Raw genomic sequence first — 19229 nt, forward strand, 5'->3', positions numbered from 1 at the left:
CTGCAGCTTGATGTCAAGCTCTGGGAGGTACTTGGTGATGTCACCATGAACGCTAAATCACATAGCCACTTGCTGTCATTGAGTTCCCTGACAGGTTTTCCCTTCATCTCCATGAACTGCTTGACTTCACCCCGCAATTTGTAAAAACTCAAGAGCACATTCCCGGGACTCAGCCACCACAAGTCACAGTGATAGACAAGATCACCACACTCAGAGTCAGATCATTCAGTAACTCCTCAAACTGGCGGCTGTTAAACCCTCTGCTTTTGACAAAATCTATGCATGACACACACTACTGTTGACATCACATTGTTGAGCCACAGTGACTGTGCACAGAGACTTTCTTGGTGTGTGATGAAGTGGCATAGAATTAAATCACTTGGATCAAGACCAAAACGAGTCAGTTCTTTCTTGACAAATGCGATGAACCCTTTTTGTGAGCCAACCATGGCAGGAGCTCCATCTGTAGTAAGGCCACTTAACTTTCAAATGTTAGCTCAAGTTTTTCATTGATAAAACAAGTCTCTCCAACAAGTCCTCACCTCTTGCGGTGCCATGCATGGCTTCCAGGGACAGCAGTTCCTCTCGCGTGTCAAACTCTGCAGTTAGCCCACGAACGAAAACGGTCAGTTGGGCCATGTTCATATGTCCATTGTCTCGTCACCAGCCAGAGAAAAATTGGAAATCTGCGGAATACTTCAGCGTGTTTTCAATATCTTGTGCTAAGTCAGGAATCCGATCTGAGATGGTTCTCCGAGACAAGCTAACCCTGTGAAACTATTTTACTTCGTCTGGTGCTAACAACTCTGTAGCAGCCACCACACACTCACACACTCTCCCTCTACACGCGGCTCAGCTTCTTTGCAATTAGCTCGCTCACTACTTAACTCTGAAATAACATTGTCTTGGTCACAATGAGGCCAAGTGAAAGTGGCCTGTTATGATCCCAAACTCCACTGAAGACCATTGATTTATCCAGATGCCTCTGGTCTCTCAATTCGCTGAGTTTAGGGTGTTTTGAGCTGTCATAACGCTCCAGGTTGGCTTTTTTTTTTATTACTGCTAACACATCGCCACAAACTAGCACCCAGGGTTGCCTTTGACTTCAACCAAAAATGATCATTTGCCCCTTTCTCTGGGAAAGATCGACACTCTGCATCAACTTTTCCTTTCCTTTCAGTTGCCATGTGTAGGACGTCACACCACTTCAGTTTTAATAACTACCTGGTATGTGTGTTGCCAACAATGCAATTATTTTGCCTTGATCACCGTTCAAACCCTGCACCTTGGATTTGGAACACATCACGTGCGTGTCATTGACTCTTGAGGTCTTTTCCTTAAATCTTCATCTGAGATTCGGTTTTTGCAAGGATTGTTGATCGAGGACATGTGGATAAAGGTTGGATTGAGTTATTGTCTGTGTCAACATCATCATCATCAGTCATCAGAGGCAAGATCATCAACATCTCAAGGAATTATCTCATCATATCTCGTCTCATCATCTCCGGATCACCGCAGTTTCCCACAGTGTGCTAACACCTTCCCAGCATGGACATTCCCAGCCTACCTGCACCAACTGTCCTCTAAGTCACCCCAGAACAGGCAGATGGGCCATGGGTAGCCAACGAAAAGCATACAAGTCTGTCCCAGCATGTCCTGTCCATCCCGTAATGGACGTTCCTTGCTTGTCCCTCAAAATTGACATTATTATGATTCACTTAATATAAATTAATTTTGTTATGAAAAAAGCTCCAAGATGTACTGAATTTCAAGTCCTACCTGCAGTTGCCTTGGCAGGGCCAGACCAAATGACTTCACGGGCCTCATACAGCCCAAGGGCTGGACATCACCCATTCTAACCTGTGCCCTCAAATGTCTCTCTACCTTTTTTAGCAGTTTGAGTGTGTGGTGTCTAGGAGTTGTTTTTTAATTTGATTGTTCATTTTGGTTAGGTTTGTTTGGTGATTTATCCTGCTTTGGATTCTCTGAAATTTTTAGACCTGTAGCTTGATGTTTTTCATTACTTAATAAAATTGTTGGTTGCCTTGGCTGATTTGGCTCAGTGGTTAGAGCGTTGGCCCATGGCCCAATGAGACCTTGGTTAAGATTTGTCCCTGGCCCTGGTCAGGGTTACACAGGAGGCAACCAGTCAATGTGTCCCTCTCACATCAATGTTTCTCTCTCTCTCCCTCTTCCCCTCCCTCCCTCCCTCCCTCCCTCTCTCCCTCCCTCCCTCTCTCCCTCCCTCCCTCTCTCCTAATCTGTCTAAAGATAAATGGAAAAATATCCTCACCGAGGATTTAAAAAAAAAGTGTTGGCCCTGGCCGGGTGGTTCAGTTGGTTGGAGCATCATCCCACACACTAAAAGGTTGCAGGTTCGATTCCTGGTCAGGACACATGCCTAGGTTGCAGGTTTGATCCCCATTCAGGGTGTGTATGGGAGGCAACTGATCAATGTTTCTCTCTCACATCAATTTTTCTCTCTCCCTCTTTCTCTAAAATAAAATAAATTAAATAAAACAATAAAATAAAATAATAAAGTAAAATAAAACAATAAAATAAAATAAAATAAAAATAAAAACATATCCCCAGGTGAGGATTGAAGAAAAATGTATTGGCCATTATCTTTTCAAACTGTTTACTATTTATTGTCCCGTAGCCCTGGTGCCCCATTGTTTTGTGGGTTTTCCCATTGTTTCTGCTTTCCCCAGCCGAGTTGCATTCACCACGAGCCTGCCAACCTTCCCACGGTCCATGGGGTTTCCTCCAGCATCCAGGGGACTCTCCACCCAGCTCCCTCTGCTGACACCCCCATCTCTTCATGCCGTGTCCCACATTTCCCATGACAGACTCATACCAATCCTAATGATTTAAAATGTCCTGCCTCATTCAACAGCTGGGTCATCTCCGCGTCCGGCTTTGCGCATCGGTCTCTTGGCAGTGGGTTGTTCTCTCGCTCTTTTGTGTGTCTCAAAACTTTTCATTCAGTGACAGACCCGAGCAGAGACTAACAGAGAAGTGTTTACACCTGGAAGTGGGCAGTGAGCATGAGGAGTGGGGTCAACGGAGTGGCGGACGGAGCCCTGCCTGGGTCTTGTTGTGGCTGTGACCATCTCAGGGTTCAGATTCCTCCGGTGTCACCTGTTCTTCGCTGGGGCTGGACCCCAACACTCCCACTCCGTCCTCAGCCCAGCACCTCCTCCACGTGTCTCTGCTTGGAAAGGGAACCTTCCCCCTGCTCTGGCCTCCTCCGTAGCTGCTCTGCTCGTGCTTGGTGCACGCGACGTGGGTGAGTCCGTCTGCCGCCCTGCTCCTCTCGGTCTCCGCAGCCTGTGCTGCTGGGGGGAGGTGGCAGCTTCGGCTGCAGCCCTCAAGCAGAGGGAGCCTGCTCGTGGCTCAGGCCCAGCAGTTTGCTGCTACAGCAGCAGTGAAGGGGCTTTTCTGCCTCCCACTCTGAGTGGGCTTCCATCAGCGTCCCAAAGCCAACAAGGTCTGCTGCCCTGTCCCCAGCAGCTTGAGCTTTCGTTTGTTAGAGGTGCCTGGACTCCTGCCACCATGACCACACCCTGCCCTGAGGGAGGCTCCCCGAGGTGTCCACTCTATGCCTGAATGTTATTCCTGGGGGTCCGTGGGGAAGAACCTGCACAGGGTGTCATCTGCCCTCGGCCGCAGTTCGCTCTGAGCTTCTTGCGAGCCCACGCTGGGCCTTAGTGGGACTCAGCTCATCCATGGCCACTGCTCGGCCCTCCCGCACTCAGCAGGTGGCTGGCGTCCACACCCCGCCCTTTGCAGGCACCCCCTTCCTTAAACTTCAGGCTCATTGGCTGCCCTTGTCAGACAATTAAATCAGACTCTGGGGGAGGGGTGACAGGCATCAGGGGGCCTTTCAGGCCTGAGTACCAGTTAGTTCTGGGCATAGAGCTGGTCTGTGGTCTGCTTCCAACAGAACAGGGCAAGTTCCCAGACTGCCTCAGCAAAATACCTTGTTATTCTCCCTCCTTTGGACACTTTCTCACTTGTAGACGAATGAAAGTGTTATGTGTCAGCGAGATAACCAGAGACGCACAGCCACATTGTAAAGGAGTGCTTTATTCTCGCCAGCAGGCTGCAGTGGGCATAGTCTCCTCTCAGATCAGCAGCCACGATTCTCCTCGCTCGTCTGATTTTAAAGACAGAAGCCCCATCCTCCTTTTTTTCCCCCTCCCTCCGAGGACAGGGGCAATAATGGGCATGACAGTGATTACAGAAGTCAAAAGGAGCATCATTCACTGGGCTCAGGAGTACCTGCAAACGCCTGCAGTTACCTGTACTCGAAATTGCAGATGTCTGCAAATACCCATACTGGGAACTGCAGATGCCTCCCAACACGTGGGGCAACTATAATCTCAGGCAAAATTCCTTTTCTTCTAGGGGTAATTAAACTATTATTGGAAGAATATTGAGAAAGATCTACTGATGATAAAAATGGAGTTATTTAGTTGCCTCAGCCGAGAGGCCGACATGAGAATGGAATCCAGTCGCCTCAGCCTCGGGGCCAGGTCAGAAGGAAAATACCAAATGTACCCTAGGAAACAGACACCCAGACTAGTAGGGGCACTTTCCCATGCTGGTCAGGAGACAGGTGGTAGACCCCAAAGGGCTTTCACACATTTCAGGTTTGGATTTTTAGAAATTTATGGAAATCTGCCCGACTGGTGTGGCTCAGTGGTTGAGCATCAACTCATGCACCAAGAGGTCACCGGTTCAATTCCTGGTCAGGGCACGTGCCCAGGTTGTGGGCCCGATCCCCAGTGGGGGGCATGCGGAGGTGGCCATTCGATATTCTCTCATCGATGTTTCTCTCTCTCTCTCCACCTTCATCTCTCTAAAAAAATCAAAAAAGAAAATTTTTTAAAAATAAATTTGTAGAACTCTTACTACATGCCAATCGTTTTTCTGAGAACCTTACATCTACCTAACTCTCCTGTGTGAGGACTCTGTGCAGAGGGAGTGCTGTTGGCGTTCCCGTTTCACAGGTAAGGGTCCAAGGCTCGGAGTTTAAGTAGCTCACCCCAGGTAACCCACGGCAGGCTTCACGCCCAGGCCGTCTGGTCACCACCAGTCTGCTCCAGCGAGGGGGAAATCCGTTTCAGTGCCCGGAGAAATGGGAGACCCTCTGCGAGGACAGACGGAGTGTGGCTTGTCCAGAGACCAGGGGTCCTCGGGGCAGCCAGCTGCGATGGTCAGAAACCCAGCGTCACACACACTGCCCCCTCGAGCTCAAAGATCGTCCGTTAGAACCACAGTGAATCACCGTGTAGGCCGCGCTCCACAGCAGAGACGGGAGCTCACTTCAGCGCCCTCTGAGCCTCCATTCTCTTCAAGGGCAGATGCAGTTTAAAGTCCCTGGAACGCCCTGCCCCCCACCCCCAGCTCCGTCCCTTTCCTCATTCAGGTCTGTTTGCAGGTGGCCTGGTGGGGGAGCCGGGAGCCTCCTCTGACCGTCCTGTGTGAGAAGCTGTCATTACCGCCACGCTCTGGCGCTGACCCCTCTCCTACTCAGCGGTATCACAGGACATACATCTGCCCCCACCACACCACACCCTCCGTGAGAACAGGACTCTGGCCTGTCATCCCCAGGTGCCCAGAACAGTGCCTGCTTTACACGACACTGTCAATGGTGGATGAATGAATGAATCCAGGTTTCTGATCAGATCCTTTCTGAAGTCCTTTCTAGTTTTAACATCTGCAAACATGCAATTGCGTTGCACGTCCTCACTCTTCCAGCTGCTAGCTCTTACACCCATGATGGCCGACCAATATCACCACGATCAGGAGCAGGAAAAACCCTTTGATTCAGCGATGTCGGGGTTGGAGAGGACTTGGAGGCCATCCATGTTACCCTCTCTTCCCATCTCGCAGATGAGGGGCCAGCCCCAAGAGCACCAGCAGAGCATGGGAAGGGCTTCCCCACTACCTCCAGCTGGTTTCCGGGGGAGCCACAGACCCCCGTCCTCGCAGAGGGTCTGCGTGAGGCGGTCACGGGATGTCTGAAGTCAGAACTAGTCTCCATGAATGTGTTGCACGAAGAACAATCTCCAGCTCAAACGAGCTCCCACACGATAGAGTGTACGACTTCTGGTGGACAGACGTCTTCCTTTGTAAAAGTGGACTATGCCTCTTACGTGGCAAGTCGTGTGTGCGAACAGGGAGCTGGGGACCCAGAGAAAACTAGGGGGAGCCAGGGTCCTGTCCCATGAAATTGGTGCAGGTTGGTGTGCCACGTTTCCTGTGGATTAACGGACATCCTGCCCGTTATGGAATGGGGCTCGGTGCCTCAGTCAGATGTACCCTCAGGCCCCCCAGGACGGAAGACACACTCAGTGCTGATCCGGAGAAGGCTGCTGGTGGTGGCTTGCCGACGAGTCCTGCTCTAGAATGACCCAGGGATCAGCGGGGCCGCCTCTCTCGCACTCAGCTTCTTCCGGGGACTGTCTGCGCACAGCAGAGCCCCTCGGCCGACTCTGGGGGGCCAGCCCAGGCCGCAGCCTGTTTGGGCACACTGCCCCCTAACTTCTGCATTTGGTCTTGCTCCCCACTTCCCAGAAAACCTGCACGCTAATCCAGGTCTCCAAGTCCTCTTTCCTTGAAAACCTACTGTCACACGGACTCCTCAGAAGCTTAGGTCCTGAACTTGGTCCTTCTGCCCGTAGCTGACTGAAGGGGCTCTGCCCTCGTTTAGATGGTTCTCCCGGGAGGACGCCCTTTCAGTGTGAGATTCTGCTGCTTTGTAACATCTTCCGACGGGTTCTATCCTCAGAGGCACCAGGACCAATTTCTATTCTTGTGTGAATTACCTCCAGGAATTGACTCCAAAATTTCTCGAGATGTAGCTCCTGGTTCCTCCGTCACTCCCGACGCGGCCGAGCTTGGGCTGCCTGCCGTCTTGGGCTGGTGCTCTCCATGTCTCCAAGTACAAATTCTTCCATCTCTCTTGTGTGCTGCACCAGCCTTCAGCATTCACCAGGACCCCAGCTGCCCCAGGGCACCTGCTTGGAACCACCTCCAAATGTCACTCCCTCAGCTGGCTCCCAACGGTCCATCTGTGGCCGAAGCGCTGTCCACATTTCTCAGCTGTGTGACCAGTGATGCTCACTCCCCTTCCTGCAAGTGCCTCGGGGACAGGGCCCGGCCCCTGTGCTGTCACAGTTCACTGGGATGCTCTGGGTGGGCGTCGCCACCTAGGTGGGACAGGCATTACCCAGCCAGCACTGTGGCCCAGGCACCATGTGAAGTGCTGTGATGACTAGAGCTGGCCCCTCCCCATTCTTAGATCTCATTTTTATTGGTGCAACCCAAGACAAGAATTTTATTTATTTTAAACAACCAAACTTGTATTCCTTGCTCACACGACATGTCCGACCAGAGTCATCTAGAGGTTCTCCTCTACTTCCGGCGGGGGGAGCCACCCTCAGGAGCAGCGCCCGTAGCGCAGAGGAGCAGGAGCTCTCGAGACGCTGCCCGGAAACCACACGTGCAACTTTTCTCTTTAGTTTATTTTCTTTCATCCTCACCCGAGGACACTTTATTTTTTTGACATTTTGTTCAGATAGAGTGGGAGGGAGAGAGAGAAACATCAACGTGAAAGGGACACATCGAGTGGCTGCCACCCACACGACCCAACCAGGGCCGGGGACAAACCACAACCGAGGTGCGTGCCCTCAGCGGGAACCGAACCCGGGTCTCTCCAGACCGCAGGCCGGCGCTCTAACTGCTGAGCCAAACCGGCCAGGGCAACTTATTTTTAAAAGTTGAAGTGCATGGCCCCGGCCAGTTTGGCTCTGTGGTTAGCGCGTTTGCTTGCAGACGCAAGAGACACAGGTTTGATTCCAGTCAGGGGTATGTACCTCAGCTGTGGTTTGGTCCCTGGCCCTGGTTGGGGTCGTGCAAGAGGTAACCAGTCGATGTCTCTCTCTCACATCAATGTTTCTCTCTCTCCCTCCCTCCCTCCCACTCTATCTGAAGATAAATGGAAAAAAATATCCTCAGGTAAAAATTAAAAAAATAAAAGTTTAAGTGTATTTAGTCCATTCTGTGGTTATTTCCCCAGTTTGGGTGCATCGTGGGCACGCAGACAAGTGGCAGGATCCCCACCTTATTAATCCTCTGATGCCCTGGATGAGGGCGGCTAGGGTTGGAATACCTGAAGTCTCTGGAACTGGACCTCCCTGCCAAAACAATAAACTAGAAGCAGTCCTGCATTCCTGGAGGGGGTGGATGTCAAAGAGTAATGACCCATCAAAGACTTAAAAGCAGCATTGGTAATACCTGTGGGTCCCCTTTACCTCACCTGTCTGGCCCAGGTATACATCTGATGGACCTCAGATGACTACAGACTTGGACTACCTGGAGATATTGTAGGTTCAGTTCCAAACCACTGCTATATAGCAAAGGTCACCAAGTCAGTCAATTGTAATCTTTCTTTGCTGGTAGAGGGTCTTGCCCTCAATGAAAAAACCAAGAGCCAAAACCAAACAAAAGCAACCCGGCGAGTGTGGTTCAGTGGTTGAGCATCGACCCAGGCACCAGGAGGTCACCTGTTCAATTCCCGGTCAGGGCACATGCCCAGGTTGTGGGCCCGATCCCCAGTGGGGGGCATCCAGGAGGCGGCCAGTTGATGTTCTCTCATCGATGTTTCTCTCTCTCCAATCAATAAAAAAAAACTATAAAAACCAACCAACCCCAACACCTGTGACCCCCAGTAAAACAGCTACACCTGTGGTACAACCCTAACCAGATGCTGTCATTGCAGCTGCTGTTGGCACAGACGTAGTGTCTGCTGGAGCAAATCGGCACGGCCCCTGGAACCACATAAGCACCCACTGTCCTGGCTGATGTCTCTTCCTCTGTACCAACCTGTAAGGACCACCAGAGCAGGTTGCTTTTACCTGGCAGGGCCGACAGTACACCTTCATGTACAGCCTTCAGTCCCATGGTTCCATAGTTCTCTGGTACACCAGGATCCAGAGAAATACTGGCCACCTCGGCATTTCATAAAATGTCACTCTGGTTCGTAATATTGACATTTTGTTGATTGGATCTGATGAGCAAGTTCTATAGATGCTTTAATAAGACAAGTGAACATAAGCATGAGAAAAACTCCCCAAACTCCGGGGCTCCCAACTCAATCAAGTTTCTGGGGATTTGATGTTTTTTATTTATTTATTTTTCCATAATTGACTTTAGAGAGGAAGTGAGAGAGATAAAAACATTGATGAGAGAACATCGACTGGCTGCCTCCTGCATGCCCCCCACTGGGGATTGGAGCCACAACCTGGGCACGTGTCCTGACCGGGAATCGAACTGACGACCTCTTGGTGCAGGGTTGATGCTCAACCACTGAGCCACACTGGCCAGACGCGTTCGATGTTTTGAAGCATGTTCCTCTTCAAAGTGATGTTACCACACCTCATACCACCTGCTCCACTGGGACACGCAGTGCTGGGCAGGCCGTGCTGGGCTCTGCAGGAGCATGTCCCCATGTGTGCTGATTCCGTCCATCTACTGAGGCATGCCTGCTCCGTTTCAAGTGGGACCCGAGGACGTTCAGACTGTCCGGCTGTGCGACCCCTCGAGCCTGTTGGTCCGGATGAGATCCACTGACCCTCAAAGATCCAGGCCCAACATGGCCTCACAGAGAAACAGCAGACAGCCAGGATTTCAGGGCAGAGCACCTCAAATCCATACCTCATCTGCAGGTATTCATTCTTTTCAGAAATCCCGTGTGCTGTTTTTGGACTTAGTAGACAACCGTTCCCATGCAGCTTGAGTATCCCCTAAGAAACCGCATACTGCCCTGGCCAGTGTGGCCCAGCAGAGCATCAGCCCGCAGACCGGAGAGTCCTGGGTTTGGTTTCCGCTAAGGGCATGTACCTAGGTTTGTCCTCGGCCCTGGTTGGGTCGTGTGGTTGGCAACCAATCAATGTGTCTCTCTCACATCGATGTTTCTCCCTCTCACTTCCTCCCACTCTATCCAAAGATAAATGCAAAAATGTCCTCGGGTGAGCAGTAAAAAAAAAAAAGAAACTGAATGTCACTGCTTAGCCCCAGGTTGGGTGAAAGCAACAGCCACAGTGGAAACGCATGTAAGAGACTGAGGCTGGACATGTCCAGAAGGCAATGTAAATTTTTTTTTTTTAGAATCCTCACCCAAAGATATTTTTCCATGATTTTCAGATAGTGGGAGGGGGACAGAGAGAGAGAAATATCGATGTGAGAAAGACACATCAATTAGTTGCCTCCTGCATGACTGTGACTGGGGCCAGGGACCTAACTGTAACCAAGGTATGTGTCCTTGACCGGAATCGAACCTATGATTCTTTGGTTCATGGGCTGACGCTCTAACCGCTGAGCAACACTGGCCAGGGCGGTTATGTCAATTACATGAGCAGGTAGCTCACTCTGTCACCAAATGCCTGTGGCATGGCCACCTCAGTTCTCTGTGACCAGACACCCGAGGCTCCCCCTGCAGGACAGTGAAGGAAATCCTGTGCACGGAACAAGGAGTTGGACAGCTAGTTACTTGCCTTGTCTGGACAGAGGTCGGTCCCAAAGCACTGAGCCTCATGGAGTTATGGGAAGTTGCTAACAGCTTGGACGAATAGTCAAGGACTTGGAACAGGATTTGAAGATGAGTGACAAACCCTGGCTGGTTGCTCAGTGGTTAGAGCGTTGGCTCTCAGACCAAAGTTGGGGGTTTGATTCCTAGTCAAAGGCATGTGCCAGAATTATAGGTTCGATCCTTGGCCCCTGTCAGGGTCATGTGGGAGGCAACCAATCGATGTGTCTCTCTCACACTCATGTTTCTCTACCTCCCTTCCACTCGCTAAAAATCAATGGAAAAATATCCTCGGGTGAGGGCTAACAAAACAGGTGGAGGCCAGGTAGGATCAATGCCACAGACTTGCCATGACCAAGGCTCACTGGTCAGCACTGAATCCTCAGGATGACACTTCCCAGAGGAACAGCCCACTACCTGGGGGTAGGTGGACCATGCGAGGCCTCTTCCATCACGGAATATTCTAGACATGAATTTGCCACCCTGCTTGTCAGCACCTCCAGCCATTATCGCAACGCCCCACGCGTCCGGTCGGGGAGCCCAACTCGCAGCCATGGAAACGCAGCCACGGGCTGGTGGAGCCGTTGGCAGCTGAACCACCAGAGCCACTGTCGGGGTCCAGGGTTACGGCTGTGACGGTCTTCTCTTCTGGGTGACTCTTAGCACCTAACCAGAGACCATTAAATGGTGCTGACCACCCCTGACCGAAACACACTGGCCCAAGGACTGATGACCCAGTCACAGACCTCTTACTGCTGTCCTGGCAAACTCCGGCGCTGCTGGTTTGAAGGTCTCGGCCCCAAAGGTGAAGATCCCCTGGGGGAACAACCCTAGTTCCACTGAACTTGGAGAGACTGACATCGGAGACAGGACTGAGGCTGGAACCCCAAAGGATCCTCGGCCACCTCTTGGCATTTCTGTGTAAGGGAGTAAGGGAGTACAGGACCTTAAGTCAAAGGCATCAGAAAAGAACTTCAGAAATGAGGGTTCGGACTTCCGGTCAAGATGGCAGGAAGGTAAACGCAGTATCACGTCCTCCCACAACCACATCAAAGTTTGTAAACTACAGAACAACCATTATTCAAAACGGCCTGAAATCGAGCTGAATGGAAGTCCTACAACTACGGAATTAAAGAAGCTGCATCGAGACTGGTAGGAGGGGCGGAGGGGCGGAGGGGCAGAGGGGGACGGGCTGGTCCCACACCCATGTGTAGCGGATAAAAATCAGGACACCTCAGCTGGGAAGGTCCTCCCTGAGAACTGAGGGGTCCCTGTCCCACATCAGAAACCCCACTCAGGGTTCCAGTGCCAGGACAGAATCCCCATAACTTCTGGCTGGAAAAACCAGCGGGAACTGAGGCTCAGGGAGGCTGACTTGGCTGGAGCCCCAGGCAGCTCCTCTTAAAGGGCCCACGCACAGACTAATCAAACTCACTTCCTCTAAGCTTGGAAGGGAGGGAGCTTGAGGGGCGCTAGGGCTTACAGGGAAGAACTGAGCTGTTTGGCATTGGAGCGAGGGCTTTCTCCTGGACAGACGGGCTGTCAGAGGCCTTTGTCCCTTTGGTGAGCCCTTCCCTGGGGCAGCAGACAGCCTCCATTACCTGGGACTCCAGCAACCTGGCTCACACTGGTTGCCTCCCTCTGGTGATTCCCTGAGGCCCCACCCCACCCAACTTTCAGGCCCACTCAAGCTGTTGCCAGTTGCTTCACCATAGGATTGGCTTGTCGTGGATCCTGCTTCAGGTTTTTCCTAAATTCTTTCAAACAAGCAGCATCTGCTCTCAGATAGCCTCATACCTCTCGTTAAGTAATACACAGAAACAAACACAGGGAGGCAGCCAAAATGAGGAGACAAAGAAACAGGTCCCAAATGAAAGAACAGAACAAAACCCCAAGAAAAGAACTAAGCGAAATGGAGATAAGCAACCTAACAGATGCTGAGTTCAAAATACTGCTTATAAGGATGCTCAGTGAACTTAGTGAGAACCTCAGTGAACTTAGTGAGGGCATCAAGAGCATCAAAAAGGACCAGTCAGAAATGATGGATGCACAGTCAGAAACGAAGGAGGCTTTAACTGAAATAAAGAATAATTTACAAAGATTCAATAGTAGAGTACATAAATCCAAGAAGCAAACCATTGATTTGGAATATAAGGAAGCAAAAAACACCCAATCAGAACAGCAAAAAGAAAAAGGAATCCAAAAAAATGAGGATAGTGTAAGGAGCCTCTAGGACAACTTCAAGCGTGCCAACATTCGCATCTTGGGGGTGCCAGAAGGAGAAGAGCGAGAACAAGAAATCGAAAACCTATTTGAAACAATAATGGTAGAAAACTTTCCTAACTTGGTGAAGGAAACAGACAAACAAGTCCAGGAAGCACAGAGAGTCCCAAACAGGGTGAACCCCAAGAAGCCCACACCAAGACACATCATCAAAATGCAAAAGGTTCAAGACAAAGAGAGAATCTTAAAAGCAGCAAGAGAAAAGCAGTTAGTTACCTACAAGGGAATTCCCACAAGGCTGTCAGCTGATTTCTCAAAAGAAACTTTGCAGGCCAGAAGGGAGTAGCAAGAAATATTCAGAATGATGAAAAGCAAGAACCTACAACCAAGACTACTCTATCCTGCAAAGCTGTCATTTAGAATCGATGGCCATATAAAGTTTCCCAGACAAGAAAAAGTTAAAGGAGTTTATCACCACCAAACCGTTATTATATGAAATGATGAAGGGTCTTTTTGAAGAAAAAGATAAAATGTATGAACAAACAAAATGGCAATGAATACATATCTATCAACAATGGAATCTACAAACAAATGAACAGGAAGAACAGGAACATTCTCATAGATACAGAGAACATTTTGTTGGTTGCCAGATGGGAGGGGGGTTGGGAAATGGGTGAAAAAGGTGAAGGGATTAAGCACAAATTCATTGCTAGACTGACAAACCTCAAAGGGAAGGGGGTTGGGGGGTGGGAAGAAATAAACCAAAGAACTTATATGCATAACCATTGGACACAGACAATAGTGTGGGAAAAGGTGGGAGGGGGGCGGGACAGGGGAGGAGGGGGTCAATGGGGGAAAAATGAGGAACATCTGTAATACATACAATAAAAATTTTAAAAAATAAAGAAAAATAAAATAAGAAAAATTACCCTGGCCGGTGTGGCTCGGTTGGGCCCACCACTGAAGGTAATGTTTCCATTCCTGGTCAAGGACATGTACCTGGGTGGCAGGTCGCTCCCTGCCCCATAGGGGTGCTTGTAGGAGGTACAATCCAGATGTCTCTCTATCCCTCCATCCCTGCCTCTGTCCTTCCCTTCTGTTATAGAGGGCTTTAGCCCCATAAAAATTAACTAGAGTTTGACCTTCACTGGGAATTTGAAAAGCAACATCCTTCAAGAAAAGGGAGGACACAAACGGCCCCAAGGCCAGAGTGTCCTGCATGCTCTGTAAAGAAACTGATAGGGAGAAACTGAAGCTCCCTTTACCCCATAAAACTGTAACTGTTCAACATGTGTGTATTGCACCTGACTGACTGCTGATATCTGTCTCGAATTTGTTAGTTTTTAAAACTTGGATAATGGAATGAATAGCAGGACAGATGTATGCTGACCCAGTTCACCCAGTTCCCTTTCGCCCCAGCTCCCTCCCCCCTCCGTTCCCTCCTGCTTATCGCTAACTGCCTCCGCTTCTGTACAAGCAGCTTGCTTGCTCTGCTAAACTCTTGAATGACCCCTGCCCTATATAAGCAACCCTCCCCCTGAGCTTGGGGCTGCAGTTCTCCTCTGTGTAGGTTGGCTGCAGTCCCTGCGCAGGTAATAAAACATCCCCAAAAACTGAAAAATGGAGTCTGAGTGTGGTCGATCTCCTGGCTCGGTTGGGCCCACCACTGAAGGTAATGTTTCCATTCCTGGTCAAGGACATGTACCTGGGTGGCAGGTCGCTCCCTGCCCCATAGGGGTGCTTGTAGGAGGTACAATCCAGATGTCTCTCTATCCCTCCATCCCTGCCTCTGTCCTTCCCTTCCACTCTAAAATTCAATGGGGGAAAACTTCCTCAGGTGAGGATTAACAAGAGAGAGAGAAAAGAAAATGCTAGCAGGATCCGGGAGTTGGGGGACACCAGGTTTGGAACAGAAGAGAAAGGTGACCTCACTTACCAATCACACTTCTAATCTCAGAAATCAAAAAGTCTGCTCCCATACAACAATAGAATCCACAAACAAAACGAGCAACCAGAACAGAAACAGACTCATAGTTTTTGTTGCTTGCCAGATGGGTGGGGGTTGGGAGGATGGGTGAAAAAGATGAAGGAATTAAGAAGTACAAACTGGTTAGACTGATGAACCTCAAAGGGAAAGGGGGAGGGAGGGTGGGAGGAGATAAACAAAGAACTTCTATGCACATATGCATAACCAATGGACACCGACAATGGTGTGGGGAAGGCAGGAGGGGGCGAAAATAGGGAGGGGGGGTCAGTGGGGAAAAAAGGGAGAAACATCTGTAATACATTCAACAATAAAGATGAGTTTTAAAACAAACAAACAAAAGAAATGAGGGTTCAGGTCCAGCAGGTGGAGACCGGCCAAGGTTCCGAGGGAGGGGACGTGTGCAAGGCGAAGGGGAAGGAGGTGTCACGGTGTCAGCCGTGGCCGTGACCAGCCAGACTCAGAGAGCAGACAGGGTGCACGTTCTCTGCTCATGTACATGTGCTGTTCTCTGAGCACTGCAGGAACTGCCTGTAAATGTGTGTTCCTACCCACGTCCCAGCCTTGTAATCACCCTGGCAAGGACTCCCACGTTTTAAAAAATGTTTTTATTGATTTTTTTAGAGAAACATCCATGAGAGAGAACACTGACTGGCCGCCTCCCGCACACCCCCTACTGGGGATGGAGCGCACAACCCAGGTATGTGCCCTGACCAGGCATGGGACTGGGGCCACAGGGCTCAGTCCACGGAGCCACACCGGCCGGGCATGAGCCCCGCCCTGGTGAGTGCGCACAGCCAGGTCTGAATCCAGGACACGTCGCCATCCTGCCCACTCGCGGGGCCTCCCATCCCTGCCCCCCTTTGGCTGCTGGTGTTAGGACTGGAGAGTCAGCCCGTTTCCAGAATCAAATGGAGCTTTATTGTGACAGGAGACACTACAAGCCACGGGGGAGAACAGTCCATCAGTTCCTCAGAACAGCAGGGAGAGGCGGAAACATCTTGGTCATTAAATCCACAGCACAATTGTTGGAATCTTTACCTTATAATTTTTGTTTTTGGTTACAAGAGTCAGTTCAATTATCAAATAAAAAACCCACACACACAAAACCCACCCCGGCAACTCTACAATGAGCACACACCCCAAGCCGAGCAGAGCTCGGGCCCACACGGTGCAGGGGCTGCTGGAGGGGTCCTGGGACACTCCGGCCCGACAGCAGGGCCACGGGGGCTGAGGGAAGCCCAGCCAGCCCGTCCTCAGGCTGCGGGCAGCCCTGACCCCGGCACACGACACTGCAGGCAACTCTTGCCGCACACCTGGAGGGAGAGTCACCGTGAGGTGTGGAAGGAGGCAAAGGCCAACATCTCAGAAACCCCCAGCATTTGGAAACACCACTGGGCATGGAGGGTCCCCGAACGAGGCCTCAGTGGTCAGACCACTTGGCAGCAACAGGAATACCTATGTCACAGGGGTTTGTAAAAAACAAAGAACCACTTTAACAGCTGGAGTGGGAGCTTGTACAAAGGAAATCCCCACAGCATCAGGCAGCATGTCCCTAACAAGGTGGATTCGAAGGAGCTCGTCTACCGTGGGGCCTCCTGCAGCCCCCCAGCTCCTCCAGGGCAGGAATCTCTCAGCAGCAGAGAAGTAAGTGCTCAGAACATCAACACCAAAGGGGAGAGAGAGAGTTAATTTGGATACAGAAGTTTAAAATAATGTCACAAAAGATCAGCACGGCCCCTCTCCTCCCTCGTCCTGTGTTGTCCGAGCAGCTGGATTCCGAACCCTGGCAAGGACAGGAAGGCGTACAGGGAGGGGAGCAGTAGGTTCGGGGAGCAGGCTGGCCAGACCACAGGTACCCCATCTTCCAGAAACTCCAGGCCAGCACACCTGCGTGGTCTCCACCCTGCAAAGCCGAGGACACGAGCAGCACACGCGCGAGGATGCCAGGGCGCAGAACGGCACAGGTCTCCTTCTGCGAGATTCGTTCATTATGAGACAACACCTCTTCCCAAAGGAGATCTTCCCAGCAGTGTCTCTCTCACACACACACCTCGAACACGTGGCCAATTCTAAAAGTCTACATCTACATGCTTTAAAATCTGCATTCCATAAATGCAGAAATATAACAGAATGAACTGAGCGAATGCTTTAAAACTATTACTAGGCCCCTAAGTTCATAGCAGCACTATTTACAATAGCCAAGTTCTGGAAACAGCCCAAGTGCCCATCAGCAGTGAGCGGATACAAGAGCTGTGGTATGTGTACACAATGGAATACTACGCAGCTGTGAAAAAGGAACTCTTATCTTTTTATGACAGCTTGGGCAGACCTGGGAAACATTATGCTGAGTGAAATAAGACAAAAAAAGACAAGTACCCTATGGTTTTCCTCACATGTGGAGTCTAAGGAACAGACTGAACTACCACACAGAATCGATAAACTCAGGAGACAGACAGCCACCTGTGATGGGCTGGGAGGGTGTGTGTGGGGGGGATTCTGGGGGGAGGGGAGCAGGGGAAGAGGACACAGAGGAGATAAAAGGTGATGAACAAATGAAGAAAAACAACCCATCATGAGGAATTCTGGCACAAGCGATGACCCCACAGGTAGACTGCTCTGCACATCCTGGCATTTCCCACACAGAGAAGTAACGTCACTCCTGCTGACACCGGCCCTCCTGATGTAACTGCTAGTGAGCTGGACCCGGGCCACCCCAGCTTCTGGAAGGCCTGTCCACAAAGGACATCCCACACATTTTTAAATAGTGCAAAAAAAACTTCATGATGCGGAAATCATATGAAATTCAAATGTCAGTGACCTCAAATAAAGTTTTATCGGAACACAGCTTGACTCACTTGTTCACTGACTGCCTGCGGCCAGAGACCGACAACCCACTCGAGCAGGGACCCTTGGCAGCTCAGCCGAGGCTCCCAGGACATACGAGCCCGGGTCCCAAACGCCATCACAGGGACCTTGCCTTGCCACCTCCGGTTCAGCATCTCTGAGACATACGAATCTGAGCTGGGTTTGGCAGAACAGATGCAACGTGGCCCACACAGAACACGCAACTCTGTCAGCTGTCTCCACGGGGCCATCACCAGGTCACTTTCTGCACAACTCAAAAGACAGGGAACGGGAAGCGGACGCCCTCGGCAGCGTGGTGTGGTCTCCACTGGAGCCACTGGAGCTGCCACTGGGCCACGAGCAGTGACAGCCACTGGTGGGACAGGCAGCCGAGAAGACGTGAGGAAGGGAAACCAAGAAACCGTTAAAAACTGCACCCATTACTCAAAAGGGTGCTATGGTGGAGACGGCCCGCAGCAGCTCCTGCCAGCTGGAGCCCAGACACGCTCAAAGGGGGTGGGAGGGCACGTGAGACAGTGCCAGGAAGAACCGTCTGCACCAGTGTGGGCTCGGCCCGTCCATCACTGCCTCTGCCTCTGGGTTTGCCGGGTGGAGGGGGAGGGTAGGAACACACCTCCTCCACAAGCTCACGGGGGGGGGGGGGTTGGAGGGGCAGGCTGCATTCCACACGCAGGCCAACGCAGAAGAACGCCACCCCACAGGCTCCAGGCAGCAGCCAAGGGCCCTCACCACACAGAGGCCACACACAGCCACAAGAACACCTGCACCCTCGGTGCTCCTGCGACGCCTGTCCTCTCAGTGCTTCAGTGAGCCCTGCGTGGGCCACAGGCCACGCGTGGGCCACAGGCCACAGCCCACGCATGGGCCACGGGCCACATGTGGGACATGGGTGGGAGCCTTTTAAAATTACCCTGCACCATCATGTGGCAGAGCCCGTGCACCAGGGCCAGGCCCTGTGCTGGGGGGCACACGTCGTCACCCACACCTTGTCTGAGGAGCAGAGGAGATACATGGGCAATACATCTCCTCTGCCCCCCGCGAGGAGCACAGCCCTCATTTCATTTTTCTGGGGTGCGGCCCCTGGAGCTTCCTCCACCACAGCCATCTGTCCATTCAAACCCCTCGATCTGGGCCCAGGCGGCAGAGGACCCAAAGGTCGTGGGGGCACTTCTGTGTGGCTGGTGGCCTGATGCTAGGTGGTCGGGGAGTATTTTGTGAGGCTTGACAACTCAGGCCTGTTTTCTGATCAGCTGTGGACAAGACTACTCGTACTCCAGGAACTGTTTGTGGTAGAACAGGAGGTACCTGAGGAGGAGAGACAGAAGCACGGTCACAGTCCAGTTCATGAGAGGCCGAGGCTGAACGACCCTCCCCAGACAGGGTTCAGAACGGAGCCTCCACCTAATGCCCAAGCCCCGTCTGCCCCCCCCCCCCAGCAGCCCGGAGTCCTGCTGGCCCTGCTGCCCCAGGGCCTGGGCCGGTCTCTCCACCCGGGACACCAGGGCCTGTCAGCGCTGCTCCTGGCAAGGCTCCTGCACCGGGCACGGCGAGCCCTCG

The 19229-nt window shown here is 51.5% G+C and overlaps 1 protein-coding gene across 4 annotated transcripts in view; it reads right to left on the reverse strand.

Moving 5' to 3' along the window:
• Positions 1-18349: 18349 nt before the first annotated feature.
• Positions 18350-19229, reverse strand: part of USP22 (ubiquitin specific peptidase 22) — a 33827-nt gene continuing 32947 nt past the window's right edge. For 2 of the 4 annotated variants that reach the window (XM_036278414.1, XM_036278415.1), the window contains exon 13: positions 18352-18977. In XM_036278414.1, the coding sequence (XP_036134307.1) occupies positions 18935-18977 (43 nt within the window). In that variant the 3' untranslated portion in view covers positions 18352-18934. Of the gene's footprint in view, positions 18978-19229 lie in introns of all 4 variants that reach the window. The other 2 variants (XM_036278418.1, XM_036278413.1) reach the window with 2 other exon arrangements.

The sequence above is a fragment of the Molossus molossus genome, unplaced genomic scaffold (assembly GCF_014108415.1).
Source record: "Molossus molossus isolate mMolMol1 unplaced genomic scaffold, mMolMol1.p scaffold_m16_p_28, whole genome shotgun sequence".
Lineage (NCBI taxonomy): Eukaryota > Metazoa > Chordata > Mammalia > Chiroptera > Molossidae > Molossus > Molossus molossus.